The 21,313-nt window shown below is 43.3% G+C and overlaps 1 protein-coding gene across 1 annotated transcript in view; it reads right to left on the reverse strand.

The window, feature by feature from the left end:
- Positions 1-21,313, reverse strand: part of camta1a (calmodulin binding transcription activator 1a) — a gene marked incomplete at both ends in the record, with an annotated part of 491,338 nt that overhangs the window by 22,659 nt on the left and 447,366 nt on the right. Inside the window, 2 exons of the mRNA XM_083769830.1 lie at positions 16,838-16,972; positions 18,168-18,294. Coding sequence (XP_083625956.1) covers positions 16,838-16,972; positions 18,168-18,294 — 262 coding nt within the window. The remainder of the gene's footprint in view (positions 1-16,837; positions 16,973-18,167; positions 18,295-21,313) is intronic.

Consider the following 21,313-nt stretch of genomic DNA (forward strand, 5'->3'; position numbering starts at 1 on the left):
ACCCCCTCAAAGACCCCCTGGGGGGTCTCTGGAGTCTGGACCCCACTTTGAGAACCACTGCCCTAATGAGTCCTGGTGGTGATAGCAGTGTTGCCAGATTTTGCAAGAGAAAAAAGCAACCAGGTCTATGAAAACAAGCCCAAAAGAAGCGACTATAGGCTATGGGCTTTTTGATATAGACGATCTACAAGCTCACAATGCAATGTGATGCGACAAGTGGTGAGCTTGTAGATCTGCTAGTAAAAAAAAAAGAAAATAAATCACACCCGTGTGAAGTGATGGGCGCTCTTATCATTATACATCATCATCATCATGAACAACTGATGTGATTGGTTAGCCGATTTGCTCATCTACATATATGATGTAAATTGTCCCTTCATTGTCAATGGCAAATATTGAGACGTGTGGGGACAAAAGCTGTATATGTACCGATTTGCTCGGGCCTGGCACATACTATTTTAGGTCTGCTGACGAATGCATATTCATTTGGGTGTCCTTGCCATGAAAATATCTGAGAACCAATGGTTTAAACAACATTTAGGAAACAAGCCCATAAGCAACTACACTCTAAAAACAACAAGCCCGGTCCAAAAAAACGCAACCACCAACATTTACAAGCAAAACTTGAAGCCCAAACTTGAAGCCCAGAGTCGCTTCTAATAAGCATGCATAGCAACACTGGTAGAGGTCTGGGATGGGTTCACATCCCAGGAGCGTCCCCCCCAGCCTGCACCCCCCCCCCCCCCCCCCCTCCCCGTGATCTGTTACGTCTCTGGGACATGACAGCCAGATACTCGTGAGGCTGCCCCTGACATCTGCTCTCACTCTTCTAGGTGTTGGAGCAGAGATTGAGTGACAGCCATTCTATATGCATGCTCCTTGATTCTATTCACTGTGGGATGAAATCTATCTATCTATCTATCTATCTATCTATCTATCTATCTATCTATCTAGTGAGAGAGAGGAGAGGGAGAAGCGAGAGAAAGAGAATAAACAGAGATGAGAGATGAGATTAGACGAAGGCGAGAACCAGAGAGGACCAAGGTTGTCTGTGTGTGAGAATTGAAGAGGCTGCGAGCGCTGAAGGACAGCTTGTCTGTCCTCACTCACAATTAGAAAGAACGCACGCACGCACAAGCACACGCACAGTCGCACACGCACACTTTAGTAGTCACCCTTAGCCTATGGAAAACATGGTCTGCAAACAGCTTATGAAGCACTTATTTGTAGTTAATTAGCGGGTGTTTATGATGTATATTGGCAAGGCGTGGCAGACACATGGGGAGGCATCGGGGGACTGATTAATCATTAATGATATTCACTCTCTCACCTCCCTGCATCATCCGTGGAAATGTCAGCTTTTACACCTGCCTCCTGCATTAAGCCCTGTTGTCCTTTTACACCTGCCTCCTGCATTAAGCCCTGTTGTCCTTTTACACCTGCCTCCTGCATTAAGCCCTGTTGTCCTTTTACACCTGCCTCCTGTATTAAGCCCTGTTGTCCTTTTACACCTGCCTCCTGCATTAAGCCCTGTTGTCCTTTTACACCTGCCTCCTGCATTAAGCCCTGTTGTTGTCCTTTTACACCTGCCTCCCGCATTAAGCCCTGTTGTTGTCCTTTTACACCTGCCTCCCGCATTAAGCCCTGTTGTCCTTTTACACCTGCCTCCTGCATTAAGCCTCGTTGTTGTCCTTTTACACCTGCATCCTGCATTAAGCCCTGTTGTTGTCCTTTTACACCTGCCTCCCGCATTAAGCCCCGTTGTTGTCCTTTTACACCTGCCTCCTGCATTAAGCCTCGTTGTTGTCATTTTACACCTGCCTCCTGCATTAAGCCCTGTTGATGTCCTTTTACACCTGCCTCCTGCATTAAGCCCTGTTGTCCTTTTACACCTGCCTCCTGCATTAAGCCCTGTTGTTGTCCTTTTACACCTGCCTCCTGCATTAAGCCCTGTTGTTGTCCTTTTACACCTGCATCCTGCATTAAGCCCTGTTGTCCTTTTACACCTGCCTCCTGCATTAAGCCCTGTTGTTGTCCTTTTACACCTGCCTCCTGCATTAAGCCTCGTTGTTGTCATTTTACACCTGCCTCCTGCATTAAGCCCTGTTGATGTCCTTTTACACCTGCCTCCCGCATTAAGCCCCTTTGTTGTCATTAACAGACACAAACACTCCAATCCTCAATGTAAATTAGACTCTGATCGTGTACTAATGTAACCATTGGTCCAATTACTTTAGTTTAGTTTATTAGCACATTGTATATAAAGTAGAATCAACACCAAAATAAACAAAGCTATTGTGCAAGAAACGGAAGAAGCCTATAGGCCTATTTAGAATATAGAAGACGTTAGCCGTTAAATAAGAACAATACAAAATAATCCAAGCTTACATGGAGACCAGCAGTGCAACAAAACAACAAAATAAACACAAAACCTACATTGAAAACTAAATAGCCAGAAAACAGAGTTATGAGAACTAAATCATGTAGATGAGATCAGAATCAGAGTTATGAGAACTAAATCATGTAGATGAGATCAGAATTCTTTCCCAATGATTGGCAAGGAAGGTGATGACTTTAGTGATTCGTCTAACTAACGTGTTGGTTAAATTATTTCGTGATCATAGTTATAAATGGTTACATTTGTATGGAATTACAAATGATTAAATGAACAGTACACTGAGGATATTACTGTGTCCAAGCCAGACAAATCCATGGAGGGGTGCCCGGGGCGCAACCATTACTGAGGTGTAATCAGCATTGATTAGCTAAACCTGGCCAACAGGGCACTGCATTCACGGAGCAGGGCAGCCCTCTGTGGATTCGTCTATACGATCCCTAGTGTTCATTTAAGTCGATCATTTCTACACTCTCCAAACAAATGTTGAAGTGGTCCTTTGCCTCGCAATCATCAGGGAATCTCTTTTTGCGTTGGTAGTGGTCCAAAACCGTTACTTCTGAAAAGTAAAAGTTTTGGACATACAAGGTTTCTGCCCGACAGTGACGATTATGTTCACGTTTTGAAATGTAATCACTTTTCTTGATAATGGACAGATGATCTCTTCAGATGATGTCTTCCGCTATAGCCTCTTTCAGAGCCAGGCCGTCCTTACGGAAGTGAATGGCTGTAATTGGAATAAGACATAGACGACAAGCATCATAGACTGGCCATGTGCATGAAGTCTGAGAGCCACATGAAGTTATTGGACAGTTTTTGTGTGTAATAGGAGAAGACTATTGACCAACTGGCTCAGATACAGTGAAGCAATAAGTGATCAGACTTCTGAAGAAGTGAATACCGTAACTAATGATGACTAACCTTCACCAGAAGGGAGACATACAATGTCTCTGTCCTAGGGGTTCTCCGTGTTTGGTCCTGGGAACACCAAGGGGTCTTCCAGGGGTCCCCGGCTAAATGATTGATAGGAACCAAATGGGCCCTTATGAGTCTGTAACTTTCGCACATTTGTGCACTCTCAAGTCTCAATAGTTCTGGGGGTCCATGGTTTATGCATATGTTTAAAAACGTTGGGAATCACTGCTCTGTCTAAAACGACTCATGGTGTATTCATCATCATACATCACAACGAGAACTCCCGCCAGAGTGCGCATGGGCGACATCGACCACCTTCAGTCCTCGCCCTCCCGAAGCCGTTGCCTGTGTTCACGCCAATCAAGATCTCATCCTCTCTCCGGGGATGGTCACCTCTCACACGCGGTAGAAAGACCAACCAGAACATGCTTTCCCTCTCGCTCTCAGTGTGAGCTGAGTGACAGCGGCTGCTATGTGTGACCGTACAGAGGGAAAGGAAAGGGGTGGTGGTGGTGGTGGGGGGTCTGGGGGCAGGCCATCTGGCATCAGCCCTCACAGCTGGGACGCGTGGCTGCCTGCTGATCAAAGGCCAACTCTACTCCGACATACAGTAAAGAGCAGATCCGCTATTGTCACACATCCACAAGTCACATGTCCTGTGACATTCTGGAACGCAGACTTTTATTTTGCTTAGCAGTGAGGGTAATGATGAAGAGAATGTGGTTATTAGATTAGATTAAGTATAGAATGTGTCTATACTGTACGTAGGGAGCGATCGGAGGAATCTATAGGTGCAAGCGTGGGATGCCCTGACCCTCAACAAATGCAGGTCACTTGCATCTTTTAAAAAAGGCCAGACGATTACCTTTCAGTAGGCCCAAGGGAGAGGAAATGATCACTTCTCCTTTTTCTTCCACTCTGTTTATTTTTTTCTGTGATGATATTGAATTTTGTTGTTTTTCATTTTCAGTCTTTGAACCTATTCAATAAATCAAGTACATTCTCTCATAGGATTACCTAAGTTCATCAGGTAAACTTATAGTGAAATTAATCAGTTTCAACCAGTTGTGCCTATTTTGAGTGCATGTCACAGACAAAGAAAGGAGAGAAGAACAAGCTGATCTTTAAGCCATCATTGTGAGCTTAAAGATGTACTATTTTCATTATTCTTCAGATAGTGCTTACATGTAAGTGGTTAAACTGTTCCTCATTTAGCTGTGGACCCCCCTGGAACCCATTCAAGGACCCCACTTTGAGAACCACTGCTATATCCAATATACATTCTCTCACTGGAAGCTACATCGGTATAAAATCTCTCAGTTGAGAACATTATTCAGATGAGCTACCAATCAAATATAATAGAACACATTCTGTCGTCTAAAATGACCACTGAAAATTTCTATGACACTTTTATTTTTGCCATATCTTTGCTATTCCAGTGCTGTCAAACATAGTGCCTCTACCGCATGTTATTGACCTTGTTTTTTAACCCTGAGACCTCAATCCTAAATCCATTTGGCAGGGGCTAAATCTTTGTAGCGCTGTTGGCTTGATTGCACTTGCTTATAACAATTTGCAACCAGTATGCATCAGCAGAATCCATTTCTTCACAAAAGCATTTAGCTCCAGTGTCAACATTTTGATTTCTGAGCCATGAAAAATTCAGCACAAGTTAGGCTAGCAGGATGAACGGCCGCGTTACCAGCCTAAAGCTGGTATGCAGACACACTGTAGTGTGCAAAACACTAAGTATAAGATGAGGATGTATAAGGTCATCACAAGACAAGATTATCTCCATACATTTGCTCTAAATGTACAGTTAAGACAATACTTTCAGGATGTGTTTAGCTTGGATTAGAGGCAGTTGTGTATATATATTGTCACAATATGTCACTGTCAGGCAGAAACCTTGTATGTCCAAAACTGTTACTTTTCAGATGTGTTCCAATCGATCCAATATACTTATTATTTAATTGCTCTTTTCATTGATTAAAAATGTATAAAAACCCACACACAGACTCCAACCTGGTGTCCCAAACCTTTTCAAAAATAGCAAAAGAAACGCATGGCATTGTGAGATTGTACTATAGCTGCTAATGTTGCTATTTTTCCGCAACACTACCATACGATGAAGTATAAAATAGGACACATGCACACAAAAAGATGAAATGTAGATACAGTACTTAAGGTCTCTGCCCAACAGCAACAATATATGTTGTTGAATAATCTTTGAGTTCATGTTAAACAAACCACGCAGGCCCTACTCCTTACCTAATGGCACATGTCCAGATCCATAGTTCAATGTCAATACTGAATCAACACTGAATACTCCCTGCAATATGTCACATAGAAGGCAAAACGCCAAGAGAAAAATGCCGCGGGGGATTCACTGTCATCCATTGTTATGCACTAACAGAGGGCTTCATACGTACAGTATCGAATTCTTGTCTTGGAAAAGAAAGTGGGGCAGTTTGACTTTTTACGAGATGCTCGATTGACAACACGTGCATCTCATTAGACCGATTTGCATAGATAAGTATATGCTGTGCAACACATGGGCTGCAGGCGGCAGTGTAAATGAGAAATGAGCGTAGAGATATATCGCTGATGAATCAATCGGATATACGACACCCCATGTCCCGCGGGACAGGGCGTCTGCAATAGCTTTCCATTAATAGCGAGTCTATACTATACAGTTAACCTAAACATATTCATAGGCAGCGTTATCCTGCAGGCATAGGAATCCTTTTAAGTTACATGGCACTTGGAATGAAATTCTAGCCATCTGACAAGTGGCTAGGCTTCAGCACTTCAACAAGTGCTGAAAACACTTCTACTGTAGATTGCAGTTTGATTTTCTTTTGCGTAAACACTTATACTTAGTTGACTGGGATAACCTAGGGCTCTACATTAGGTCTGGGATAACCTAGGGCTCTACATTAGGTCTGGGATAACCTAGGGCTCTACATTAGGTCTGCGATAACCTAGGGCTCTACATTAGGTCCGCTTCTGTTTTCCATTCCAAATGTCTTCGTCAAAAATGGTCGATCTACAAGCTCACAAAGCATCGCCAAACTCATTGGGAGCTTGTAAATCTGCTATGTTTGCCTAATGTTTGTCCCGAATTGGGAACTGTAGGTTTAATGTGATTAAACCCTATACTTATAGTTGACTGAAGTCCCCCAGGGCACTGTACTAGGCCCCCTCCTGTTTTTGCATAACACTAAATAAGAAAATAGTCCAATCTACAAAGTCACAACATGTTGTGTTGCTACGCTTGTAGATCTTCTATTTTCAGCTGGCAATGTGTGGCCCCAGAATAAGGATGTTGGGGTTCAAGCAGTTACGTAAAGCAAGCTGCTCACAATCAACTTAGATTATTTGTCTCCACCAGGCCGAAGGCATGGGGGGAGAGTATGTTTTGCATCTCGGCCACCGTTAACCCGGTCGATGCCAAATTTTGCACACACACTCCCTGGATGCCAACGATGAACCTCTGCCCCAAACTTTCCAGAACAGCCTGTTATAGCGCCACCAGGAGGCCGCTTTGTGCAAAACAAGTTTTTGCACTGTACACCTACAGATTTTGTCCAAACATCACGCAAATTGGTACACAGTCTCTCTACAGCCATTCAACGAAACCGGTCTTTCAGATTTCTCAGACTCCATCCTGATTGGTTAAGATTGGCTTCCAAAGTTCACAGGAGTGCTCAGTTTCAAACAAAATGCTGCAAATCATGAACACATCGCGTGATTTCCGTGAAATTGTGCACCCACATTCCCACTAGGCCGAGGACGAAATGCCACATGAACAATTTCAACTCAGCCTCAAGGTGGCGTATAACTGGCCGAAAAGTGTTTTTACCTCTAACTGCACCGTGGATAACTTTGTATGCCAACTCCCTAGAGGCCAAGGAAAAACCTTTGCCTGGAATTTTTCACATCTGCTCTTTATAGCGCCACCAGGAGGCCGACATATGTAAAACACATTTTCTATTATTACTCCTTCAGATTTTATCCAAATTTCACGCAAATCGGTACACATCATCTCCATAGTCATGTGATCAAGACAGGTTTGTTTGATTTCTCATATTCCATCCTGTTTGGCCACGATTGGCTCCTACAGTTTTCAGGAGTAGCCCGCTTTGTACAAATCGCCACAACTCCTCAACGCAGCGTCCGATTGCGATGAAACTGTGCACGCATATTCCCACTAGGCTGAGGAAGAAATGCCACTTATCCTGGTGGAGACCTGTGCCCAGAAGCTAGTTAGTATTGTTGCTGTTGTTTTTGACACCACAGAGTGGGTAGAACATCGGATTGTGTAGTACTCAAGTCAACGTTATTTACAGGAGAAAGTAGAGTGGTAGTTCACCTGAATTTCAGTCATCTATTATGGCAGGTACAATTAAGGGGTAAGACTGTGGGCAGGAATGTATTCAGTGTGAGCTGAGACTTAATGTTTCTAATCATGAATATGTGATAAGCACACTGGCAGACTGAGACACCAGGATGAGTGACAGCCTGTCCTTTAGCAAAAGGCACTTAGCTACAATTGTAAGTCGTTACAATGCAATTAACTGACTATACATAAAAGTTAATACCCTCACACGGTTTACACAAAGGAACAAGACTGTTACAAAAGAGCAAGGGAGTGTAGTGCATATATTTCAAATGATAGCTATTTCACACTGCATATAAAACAGACATATGGGATATGTGTTCTGCTTGTCCTCCAAAAGAAAACACATTGTGAATAACTGAAATACAGTGGGAAGTCGAGCGTGAACGAGAGGACATTACATAAACGATACCTGCGGCATAAAAAGTTTTTCAAAGGGATAAAAACTTTTTAGAATATCATTTAGTGACATTGATTATATCTCTGGTCTCAATTGGGGTCATTCTAAATTGCCTTGGGGCACAACAGACGCAATGGAAAAGAATGTCTCTACAACCAAAGTGTTTCAACTCTAAAGCCTGCAATGATCACTTCCAGGTATAAGCTTGTTACTACTGCTATGCTACAAAAACAACAGTACTGCTAAGTGGTGAATGGACTGCAGTGAAAGTGCTTTACAACAAGGATGCCCATCGGGAGCAGTTGGGTATTCAGTGTCTTGCTTTAACACAATCCAGGAGGAACCAGGGATTGAACTACTACCACCTCTATCCCTACTACTACTACTACTGTATACTACTACTACTGCTGCTGCTGCTGCTCTATTGCTGCTATGCTACTAATATAAAATACATTTCTGATCTTGTGCTATACATTATAAACCATCCAGACCTCTCAGGTCGTCTGAAACAGGTCTGCTTTCTAAACATGGAGAAGCAGTCAGTTTCTATGCACCACATATCTGGAACAAACTCCCAGAAGTGGTTATTTTAAATGACAGCGAAACATCTTTCTTTTTACTGCTGTCTTTTACGTTTCTTTTCTTCTTCTTTGTTAATAATTTGTTGTTATGTAAATCAATTAACATATTTTCCTGTGTTATCTTAACTTATGGGGCAACCTTATATGACTATACTATACTTAAAATGCAACAATGCAATTTAGATATAATAAATGGCATGTGTTATTATATAATATATAATAACACATGCCATTTATTATATCTAAATTGCAATAGAAGTAATATTATTACTTCTATTAACATTATTGTTTGCAAAAGTAGACAAAAGCTTCAGAGGTGTGTTATCTTTTTAACTGGTAATCTGTTGTGTTATTTATTTTCTATATCCATATTTCTTTTAAAGTTACAATAGCATGTGTTTTCGTTGAAGACACATGGTGAAAGTCAGAACTTCCAGAAAAGTGGGAAACGTGTTGGTACAGCAACAGGTATAGGCCTAGTTTAAAACACACGAGTGCTATTCTTTCTCCCTTCCACTCTCGGTTTAAATACGTCAAATGCATTCGTCAAAAGTTGCAGTATAGCCGAAAACAGCGTTTCCTCCTGAGATCTAAAGGGCTGAAACGTGAAATGCCTCGTTTCAAATACACGCTCGTAAAGGTCGCTGTCCGCAAAGCTGTGGTGCTGAAACTGTACGTATACACAGGCAGCACTCGTGGGGGAGACTATACGACAATAATCGGATCGCTAGACCTAATCTAATTGTCTGCATTGTTGACGAGGTGAAGCCACACTATGTGAACTCTGCAACAGCAGTCTTACAGAAACAGCACGGATATTTCATCAGCAGATGGACCCAATATATAGTCTGTCCGAATCCAAGGATGCGACAACCCTCCACTGCGCTAGAGCAGAGCAACTTGTTTCAACAACATGTGCAACACGACTTGCAGCTGCGGAGAACTCAAAATGTCGATACGAAATATACACAATCATGATAGCTCAGTAAAACTCTTGATCAACTGTCGTGAATCATTAATTTATTTGCCAAATCGTGAAAATAAAGTAGCCTACTATCTGTGTCTATTAAAAAGACACGGAAAACAAATAAGACTACAACATTACTTGACATTCATCTATGAAATCCGATTAAGGAAATATATTAAGCCATATTTCCGAATCAAAAGTCCCACATTAGAGTCGTGAACAGTCGTCAGTCAGTTGGCTGTCGTGAACTCTGCAATGAGGCACCGTCAGTCCGTCACATGAGGCAGAAACACATGGTCAAAAACCAGCAGATTCAAAAGTCTAAGCTATACAACGACAGCAAGGCTTATTCTAATGACAACTCGTGTCAGCATGGGCTGCTCAAGGAATGTACACCTTAACTTCTCCTGTCGACTATATAACACAGCGTACAGAAAAAGAAAACACAACAGCACTCCACTGTCACAACACAGCACAGCACAGCACAGCACAGCACAGCACAGCACAGCACAGCACAGCACAGCACAGCACAGCAGAACACAACAGAACAGAACAGCCATAGGATTGAAGTTAACAAGGCTAACCTTCTATTTCACTTTCCATGGGTAGAGATCCCCTTGAAAGCAAACTGTCCCTTGTCTTTTAGGAAAAGCAGTTGTCATTCACTGGCAATGACCAAAAGTCCAACCATGCTGCATTTCACTCAAACGCGCAGCTTTTTAATCCATGCACTGTTTTCTCGGTTGCTATACTAGACTAGACTGAATGGTGTTGTGGTGATGATGGTGAGGAGGAGTAAAAACAAAAAGACATGTATATCTCCTATTGGTGTAGTAGAGTCTCAAACACAGCACTCATCAACAATAGAACAAAGTGAAAGAGCGACGTGGTGAGGGAACAGAGAATAAAGACCGCTCACACTATAGCCCCCTCCTCCCCTTCGCTCCTCTCCAGCCCCCCTCCTCTCTCTCTCTCTCTCTCTCTCTCCCCACCAGCCTGCAGTAAAATGAAAAATATCACTGCTCGTAGACGTCGTGCGCACGTGCCGCAGGTAAACAGACGCCCTAGTTTTCCCCTCCAGTCGTCGTGCATTTAAAAGCTCGCGCCCTCTCTCTCGGCGCTCTCAGTTACTCAGTATTATATATTTTTTATTAATAGACTAATAGTAATAATTATAAAATAATAATAATAAAAAAAACATTTTCCGCTATGGCTTTTTTTTAAAGCCGCCATTCGCTCCACGTCAGCATCGAGTGTATAGCCTAATGCTTTTGGGTAACGCTTTGTTTGTGGTGGTCTTGGGTTGGGTCTTGACTTGTTCGCTCGTGTTTTGTCTTTTTTTCTTTGCTTTTTCTTCTTCTTTATGGAAAAATACTCGACGCGTCGGTGTATTTACTTCGGTTCATTGTTGTGCTTGTGCCCAAGAGTGAGTATTATTATAGATCAGCCTATTATTCAATCAAAAGACGCACGAGTCGCATTTATTCACTGTGGAAACTGAACGCTCTATGTTTGCGCTATAGTTTACGCGTGTTTACCAAACACGCCCACTCTGCTCCTGCAGTGTGTGTGTGTGTGTGTGTGTGTGTGTGTGTGTGTGTGTGTGTGTGTGTGTGTGTGTGTGTGTGTGTGTGTGTGTGTGTGTGTGTGCGTGCGTGCGTGCGTGCGCACGGTCTCCTCTCCTGTTTATCACGCCGGTGCTGGAGTTTAGCTGCTACCGGCTCTCTAGCCTAGATACGGTCTCTTGAAGTTCAAGAGACCGTATCTAGGCTAGCTGCAAAACGTTTAAGACTTGAACGTTTTGCAGCCGCGTGCGCTGCTCTAGTATGCCGCGTAATGTGGCGAGGCACGCCGGGGGTTCCGAACGCATGCATCTCCAACACCGGCAGCAGCAAGAGTGTATAGTAACCGCGTTCAATTAACTGTGCAGGCTATACTCCATCGCACGCCGATGTTGCATGCCGAAAATATCTGATTAGTGGAAGCTATAACAACGCTATAAGCGTCGTTTAGCTTGTATTCAGATCAGATCTTTTCGGCAAGCGACACCGTCGCACGACGGCTTCTAACTGAGGCTTTACCTCTGTGTGTTGTGTCCTGCCCATGGCTCCGTGTACCTGCAGTGCTGCAGAGGAAAGGCAAGGCGCCCCTTCCCCCACGCTGCATTATGACAAATCAAGGCAGGCAGGCAGCTGTGCCATTAGCCCACAGTGAGCCTTCTATACGGGAGAGAACGAACCCAACGATCTATTGTGCATTGACACAGTGTCGCATGTGGCGTGTAACGTCAATAGCGTACACAGGTCAGTTGAAGTGTCACACCGCGAGGTTAAATATGATCGGTCTTGAACTAAACAAAGCGAAGGGGGTTGTTGTCGCATTAGGTGACAGGAGCCTTCTTGTCTCAATGGCGTTTTTGAGCTATAGCCTGCTCATTTTATTCGGTGATTGGTGCAACCAACACCAGAACCAGAAGCAGGTGTTCTCTCTAGCTACATTGTGGTTAAGAGGGATTATAGGTGGCCAACATTCCCTATACTTTTGAAGAATTCACTATATTGTCTTTCATTATCTACCATATTTATTTTAGGTTAAGGTGCCACCAGAATAACCAGAATTTCAAAGACAAAGCAGAACAAAATCATTAAAATAATAATAATAATAATTAAAAAGTTTCTCCACAGTTGGTCCAATGTGGTCCTGTGCTGGTGTTGCTGTCCGCAGCATAGGTGCTGAAATCTAAACCCTGGGAAACATTATGATTGTGAAGAGCCCCTATAATTCCTTGTTGCACTGACAAGCAGAATGCACCAAAAATGATTTCCGAAGGTTTACTATAGTGTAGCCTATAGTGAACATTTGCTGGACTAAAAAGACAAGACATTTCACACACAGTGGCAAGAGTGAGTTTTATTTTCTACATAAAAATGACAAACGTTTCGGCTATCCAGCCTTCATCAGTGATGAACCACTGATGAAGGCTGGATAGCCGAAACGTTTGTCATTTTTATGTAGAAAATAAAAAGAGATAAGACTCACTCTTGCCACTGTGTGTGTCCCAGTACCTTTGTTTATATGTTGATCTAAGAGGATAGCGCACCAGAAGTCAGAGCACGGTGGTTACAAGAAAAGTCATGTTATTTTTCTGACCACTGAACTTGAAGTACTGTTATGCAATAAATGGCAAGCTTCACACAATCATAGCTGGTTACATCCAATTTGAATGTAAAAGATGAGCAATGTCAATACATCTACAGTACTTGTCTTCTTATTGATAAGAGCTTAGCAACTAAACGTCACAGACCAGAAACATACATATTCAGTGGATATTTTGGGACGGCTGTTTGCCAATATAGCATGCAGAATTCCAAGAGCTGTGAGATCGAATGAGTAAAAAGGCAGGGAAGGGATTAATGCTAAAGTGAAGCTTAATTTATACTCCATCACCGGGCAGTGTTGCTCGCTGAAAAGTACTGATCCAAGGTGGGCTGTGTTTTCCCTCTGCGTTGTGTGGAGTAGTAATAAGAGGAGCCAGCTCCTCCTTAACAAGTTCTGTGAATGGGCCGGTGAGGTAGCAGCAGAGTATGAATGGCGGAGGGATCTGCGGGTTCTGCCGTGACTCGGAGCCGCCGGCCCCCGATTACTCACTCCCACTCCTTCAAGGGCCGCCTGCAATGCAGCTGTCCCCATGCACAGCCCGAGCCTCGCCATGCCCTACTTTATCCTGTCAACGCTCGCTCACACACTGCAGCAATGCACTTCCCCCGGCTCCACACACAAACACGTACACACACGTACACAGAAACACGCATACCTTCACGTGCACATCACGCGATTATATCCTTCACACAGTAGGACACTATACCTGACTCATATGACTTCCACTTGGATTTAAACACAGATGCTGCCAGCCGTACAACATTGATTATTATTTTTTTTTTTAAACATATTTACATATTGTTTATTCATTGTCTTTACAGTACAAAGAAGTATTTTCAAAACAATTGACATATTCAACAGGATGTAGCTATTATCCTCTAGTCTACATATACATTGAAAGCATCATAATGCTAATATTTAGAAATGGCAATAGAATCCAGCATCCAGGTTTAGTTTTCTGTTCATCATAAGGACATGGAACAATAAGTCCTTATTATCCCCGTCTGGTCAATACTGTTTTGACTATTAAACTGAAACTGTTATTATTGGCTTCTTGTAAAGGAGATTATACATATACGTATGTAAAAAGCATGTGAAGTGACTAAATGTAATATGTACAAATGTAGTGTAATGATGCACGTTCCAGCTCTCTCTTTCCCTCACCAACACATGCAGAATGAAGATGATTCACTGCAATCCTAGCTGACATATCCATCAGAGCACATCGTAACACAACACCACCCCATAACACATTCACAGCACGGTCTCTATTTGAGAAATCAAATAGAGATGTTGTTTTTCCCAAGCAATATTGAGATCAGAGATCCAAAATCACCATCCAGCAAGCTGTGTATGCAGATGCTCAGCCATCAGAATCAGGGACTTTCAAAGTCTTGGTATACAATGCACAGCCTAATCATCAGGGTTAATTAATTAAATGTATTTATGTATAAAACGCTACGGTTGTCCCATCTGTATGGTAGAGTATGTCAATACAATATCACTAGGTGGTCTCCAAACCCCTCTATTGATACTTTACCTTAAATAAGCCCTGGTGTCGTGTAGGACTCCTGTTTGACAATGTCAATAAAGTTATTTGAAGCAATAACCATTCTTCATCAGGAGAGTGAGACAACACATATACAACGTACGGACGGTAGGTCTTAAACTATAACATTGAGGATTTCAAAGGTTTAACGGGGAAAAATAGCAATCTTAAATCTGCCATTCTTGGTATGTGACTCCGTCGAACGACAAAGTATAAATCAGGCTTAATCTTGACAAGTGTGTCAGACATAGACAGAAATATCGACCAGGAGGATGAGTGAGCACACCATCTAGACAACATCCAACATAAGGGAGAGAGTGAGCCCACATCAATAGAGCCTCTGTAGAACATTCAACAGAATGCTAGACTGAGCCCACATCAATAGAGCATCTATAGAACATTCAACAGAATGCTAGACTGAGCCCACATCAATAGAGCCTCTGTAGAACATTCAACAGAATGCTAGACTGAGCCCACATCAATAGAGCCTCTGTAGAACATTCAACAGAATGCTAGACTGAGCTCACATCAATAGAGCATCTATAGAACATTCAACAGAATGCTAGACTGAGCTCACATCAATAGAGCATCTATAGAACATTCAACAGAATGCTAGACTGAGCTCACATCAATAGAGCATCTATAGAACATTCAACAGAATGCTAGACTGAGCTCACATCAATAGAGCATCTATAGAACATTCAACAGAATGCTAGACTGAGCTCACATCAATAGAGCATCTATAGAACATTCAACAGAATGCTAGACTGAGCTCACATCAATAGAGCCTCTATAGAACATTTAACAGAATGCTAGACTGAGCCCACATCAATAGAGCCTCTATAGAACATTTAACAGAATGCTAGACTGAGCTCACAGTTTCACCACAATGTTCATGATTCGCGTACAAAAAACTGTCCTGAAAACATTGGAAGCCAATCGTAGCCAATGGGGATGGAATATGGGGAAGCGGATAGGTCTGTGTTGATCACATGACTATAGAGACATGGTGTATACCGATTTGTGTGATGTATGGATAAAATGTGTATGAGTAGTATAAAGACATTTATTTTGCAAAAATTGGCCTCATGGTGGTGCTATAACAGGTCGTCGAAATTGGGGCAGAGGTTTGTCGTGTCGTCCGGGGAGTGTGTGTGCAGTTTGGCATCGACTGGGCCAACAGTGCCGGAGATGAGCTGTACACAGACGGACGGACGGACACATGGACGGACGGACATACAGACGGATGGAGTGCAAAACATAGTCTCCCCATGCCTTCGGCCTGGTGGAGACAATGATATTGTTATTGACAATTGATATTTTATTGCGACGGCAGGTCGCATTTACTATGAAATCGTACATTTATCGTCAGTCAGTCACTTGGTCAGTTGGTTGGTTGGTTGGTCACCCCAGGCGTGACATCACGTGACATCATCAGGGATGGAGATCTCTGATGTCATCAATATTAAGCCCATATACAGTATGGGAATGCCCATATATGGAGATCCCTGATGTCATCAATATTGGCCAGCAACTCTACATCTGACCTCAAACCTCAAACCCTTAGATCTCCATATATGGAGCTGACCTGTTCTGACATGTTGATCCTTCCCCATCCATTCTTCCTCTTCGATGGCTCCCTTTTGATTGATACCTGTCCATTTAAACTCTAGACAGGCCTGCCCCAAAGTTATTAGTGCAGCCGCGCCCGGCAGCCGGCGAACACTAGAGTTCTCAACAGGCCCGAGAATTAAGGCTCGGCCCTACCTGGGCCCTCATCAAACCCTGTACACTGCCCGCTGCCACCCTTAGATCTCCATGTATGGAGCTGATCTGTTGATCTGACCCCCCCCATGCCAAAGCGCCAGCGCTCACCCAGCAAGCTGCTGTCACCCAGAAGAGTAGTGATATTGAGGGGGCAGAAAACAGCCCAGTCACGTGGTTCATGTACTTGCGCGAGCCTATAGACTCCAATGCATTCCGTAAACTTCCGGTTGTCCTCATGCTCAATAGAAGTGTAGAATGTAGAAGAGCCGCCATTGGACTGGCCCATGAAGTGAGCGGAGTTTGCGTAACTTTGCTGTCACCTAGGCGGATCGCCCTACCCTTAAATCTCCATATATGGAGCTTACCTGTTCTGTTACCTTAATTCCATATGTTGATCCTGACCACATCACACCCTGTACACTCAAGACATGCTCCATATATGGCCAGTACAGAATTCATTCCATTTGTTGATCTGACCCCCCATGTCAAAGTGCCAGCTCCTGCCCAGCAGTCTTCTTTCAGTCAGGCGGATGCATGCACGCGTAAGACGCTAGCGCCCCTTAACAATCCACAGGTTGACAAACTATTAATTGCTAATGTTCCGGCCACTTTATTTCATACTGTGCAAACATCCACTGGCATTCTACCCGGAAATATAAACATAATTGAACATCCAACTAAAGAGAGAGAGAGTGAACTCACCATCTAGCGAGAGCCAGTCGTGTTGAGATGATGGCAGTGAAGGCAGAGCGCGGGCCTTGTACTCGAACACCACAGAGTTGGAGATGATCTGGTTACTAACGGCCACCTGTAGCGTCACCAGACCTGTGTCATGAGCTGAGCACAGAGACACAAACAATAACAGTTCAGATTGTAAATAATGGAAAATTAACATATTTTTGTGTGCATCATATATTCACAGTGCCAGCATTATTTGATTATATTCTCCATTGTAATGAGTGGCTGAACTATCCATGTACAGTAATTTTGTAGAACAAAAGAGAATATACTTGCTTGCCATGTTATGTATTCAGTACACAATGCACCCGCAGCACCACAATAACCAGACTAGAACTGTTATTCTTGTTTATTATCATTCAAACTGAAGACACAATTTCCTACTGATATAACGATATATGGCCTGGCAGGATATGAACACCAAACATGGGCTGCAAAAGTATTTAGGAAAAAAAAGCTAAAATTCTAATGGCTTGTGAAAAAAGAAGAAGGAAATGCAAAATGGACTTTGATCTACCGTATGATACTATGATAGCATCTAAAAGTTACAAAGATAATTTTCCAATAGCAAACACAAACACCCTTGAAGAACCTCTGAATAATGTCCATGATCAATAAACTAAACAATCCTCTGCAGTGGGTCTTTCATTTATTATTCAAATCAACATCTCACTAAAGCATTGTTGTTGTGATTGCGTTATACGAAGGCTCATCCAGTTTCACCAAGGTTAGGACTAATACTAACCTTAGTACTAAACTCAGTTTATTTTAGGGCTGAGTATTATGAATGATGATATACCACAATGCAGGTGTTATGACTCAGACGATATATTGCAATGTCTGATAAGATTTTAGGGAAACTGCCATAGTATATAACACTACCATAATTATGCATAAAAAGCTTTTTTTTTATGCAATCAGAACAGAATGGTGACAGTCCATATCAGCACTAGCTTGTGTTATTTAATTTTTTAAATAAAATAAAAATATTACTTTTAATTAAAAATGGACAGTACTTTGCCGTCTCTCACTTTTGAGAACAAATATATCACAATAACATCACAATACTATAAGTGCATCAACATTGTCTTACACTCGCTGCCATCATATTCATTGTATGATTTCTTCCCTGAAGCTGAGGTTGTTTTTGAATGTCAAACAGGCTACTTGACAATGGGTACTACTATAGCCTAATAGTACTACCACTACTACTGTACTACTACTCACTACTATTTGATTTGAAATGGATTTTCTCTACTTTGATGTGAGTGCAGAAAGATGTCCTCTGTCCTACCTGGACAGTAGCATCGAAGTACGCCTGGTTGGATGAGAGAGGCAGGGACGGAGATCTGGTCAAACAGGCAGCTGTAGTTGGAGCTGGCCTCTTGCCAAGGTCCAGTGATCAGCACCTTCACACCACCCTGGAGAACACAACAAGTGGATCAAAAACACTGCTAAAGGACTCAAGATTTGTATTTTGTAGATTTGTTGTACATTTGTTGTTGCCTGCCATCTAGAGTGCATTTCCAAGAATGACAACAAGCAGGAGAAATCATGTTTTTAGGTAAACCTCTGCTGCCATCATGTGGACACCAAGTGTGAGGACTATTGTTTCATTAATACTGACTTCATGGATTCCAGCCTAAATTAATACCGTAAATGAACCTTTCCTGGTTTTCATAGATGGTTTCATGTGCACTTTATATTTTATATTTATGCCTCAGACTGCTTTTGAATTTTGTGAACTTTGTTATCCAATCCACTTTCCAATCCACTTTATTTATATAGCACGTTTTAAAACTCAGAGTTTACAAAGTGCTGTACAGGAGAAAAAATTAAATAAAAACAAGTGCACTAAAGCTACCACACAGAAAAACAACAGCGAGAAAACAAAGTACAAACAGTGACAACAACTGAGACACATTACAGAAAACAACAGAAAAACAACAGCATCACAGTGAGACAAAACATATACAAGGACCAAAGGAACTCAAGCGGGGTTAAAAAGCCAAGGTAAAGAGGTGGGTCTTTAGGCGGGATTTAAAGGTCTCGATGGAGGGGGCCAATTTGACTTGGGAGGGGAGTGCGTTCCATAGTTTAGGGGCTACAACAGAAAAGGCTCGGTCGCCTCTGGACTTTAAGCGGGTCTTCTTTGTGACCCTGAGGTTTAGCTGGCCCTCAGACCGCAGTGATCTAGAAGGAGTATAAACCTCAATAAGGTCAGACAAATAAAGAGGAGCCAGACCATTTATAGATTTAAAGACAAATAAAATAATTTTTAAATCCACTCTGAAGCGGACAGGGAGCCAATGAAGGGAGGCCAAGACAGGTGTGATATGCTCACGTCTGCGAGTACCTGTGAGTAGACGAGCGGCTGAGTTTTGGACTAGCTGGAGTCGAGCAAGGGAGGCTTGGTTTAAACCAGCGTACAAGGCATTACAGTAGTCCAACCACGTAGATATGAAGGCATGTATAACCCGCTCAAAATCACTAAAAGATAGCACCGACTTGATTTTGGCCAGCAGCCTCAGATGATAGAAACTAGAGCTAACTACCGCATTGACCTGTTTGTCAAGTTTAAGGGCATTGTCTAGTTTGACGCCAAGGTTTGAGACCACAGGTTTCACATATGGCTGCAGGGAACCTAGGTCAGTGGGAACGATACCAGGACCGCTAGGTCCAAACACTATAACCTCCGTTTTACTTTCGTTGACACTTAGAAAATTAAGAGCCATCCATGCCTTGATGTCACTTAGACAGTCAAGCAGAGGTTTCAGGGAGCCGTTATTGTCCTTTTTAAGGGGCATGTATATTTGCGAATCATCCGCATAAAGGTGATACGAAATGCCATGTTTCTTAAAGATAAGGCCAATAGGAAGTAGATATAAAGAAAATAGAATAGGCCCAAGGATCGAGCCCTGGGGGACTCCAGAGGACAGGGGGGTGGAGGACGATACGAAGTCGCCAAATTTAACAGAGAAGCATCTCTCCGATAAATAGGAAGAGAACCTGTCACGTCCTGTCCTAGGACGTACCACGCCTGGACCGCCGTCCCTACCTTTGCCCCTCTGTTGCCTCCCTTCCCCTGGCTGATTGTGAGACTGTGTCCACCTGTGCTTCTAAGCTGAAGAAACTTTTGTTAATGAGCATGGAGGTATATTAGGGACTCTGTGTTATTGGTTAGGTTGCTCAATTATAACACTGTGTGCCCAAGAGTGGGACTTTCTGTTATGTATGCCCTGGGAGGGTTTTCTGAGTTAAAATAAAGGTACTTGAGTGCAAGTCATTGTTTCCTGGATTATTCTGCATACGGGTCTTAATACTGAGGTGTTTCTGACAGTATAATTGAGCCATAAGATGGACCCAGCGGAATTCACTCAGTTACAAGGCGCGGTGGCGCTACAAGGACAGCTTTTGGGCCAACATGAGAACATTCTGGGTGAGATGAATGATCGCCTCGCTCAGCTTGTCGCCGCTGTTCAAAACCTCACCGTCGCTCCCCCCCCTCCCCGTGGGGTCCAGGTTGGACAGGCCGCGGCGGGCCTCCCCCCCATCGTAACACCCACAGAGCCGCGCGTCCCGCACCCAGAGAGGTTTAATGGGGGAGCGGATTGCCGTGGGTTTCTGACGCAGTGCTCCTTGGTTTTTCTTCTACAGCCATCTGCTTTCACTACGGATGGTGCCAAGGTAGCCTACATGATCACATTGTTATCGGGCCAAGCCCTTGCCTGGGCTAACGCCTTGATTGAGAGACAGTCACCTCTGTGCGGTGATTATGATCTGTTCGTCGAGGAAATGAAGAGGATATTCGACCGACGAGTTCGTGGCAGAGACGCGGCTACACGACTGCTTAATCTACAGCAAGGGCGCAACAGTGTGGCTGACTACGCTATCGAGTTCCGTGTGTTAGCAGCAGAGAGCGCCTGGACGGAGGCGGCATTGATTCCGACATTTCTTTCGGGACTCTCTGATGCTGTAAAGGACGAGCTGGTGTCTCGGGAGTTGCAAGAGGGCCTGGACTCTTTGGTATCGCTGGCTATCCAAGTGGACAATCGCATCCATGAACGCGGGAGAGAGAGAGACTGGTATCGTCCACCGTGGCCTGCTGAACGACGCCGGGAGATGCCGAGTGTTACCGAAGACCCCCGAGATGCTCTGATGACGTCAGCGGCTGAATCGTCTGCGCCCAGTGAACCGATGCAGCTGGGGAGCTTCAAGCTGTCTCCCGGTGAGAAAGAGAGGAGAATGAAGGATAAACTTTGTTTGTTTTGTGCCCAAATTGGTCATTTTTTTGCTGCTTGCCCTAAGAGAGAGAGGGTCTAGCCCATGCAGTTGTAGATGATTTCTTCCTTTTTTGAGTTTTTGTTTTGCCTTGTGGTGCAGTCTCTCACTATACTGTGTGTTCCTTCCCATCTGATTTTGTGACTGGTGTGTGTTTTG

The sequence above is a fragment of the Protomyctophum parallelum genome, assembly GCF_964188405.1.
Source record: "Protomyctophum parallelum genome assembly, chromosome: 7".
NCBI lineage: Eukaryota > Metazoa > Chordata > Actinopteri > Myctophiformes > Myctophidae > Protomyctophum > Protomyctophum parallelum.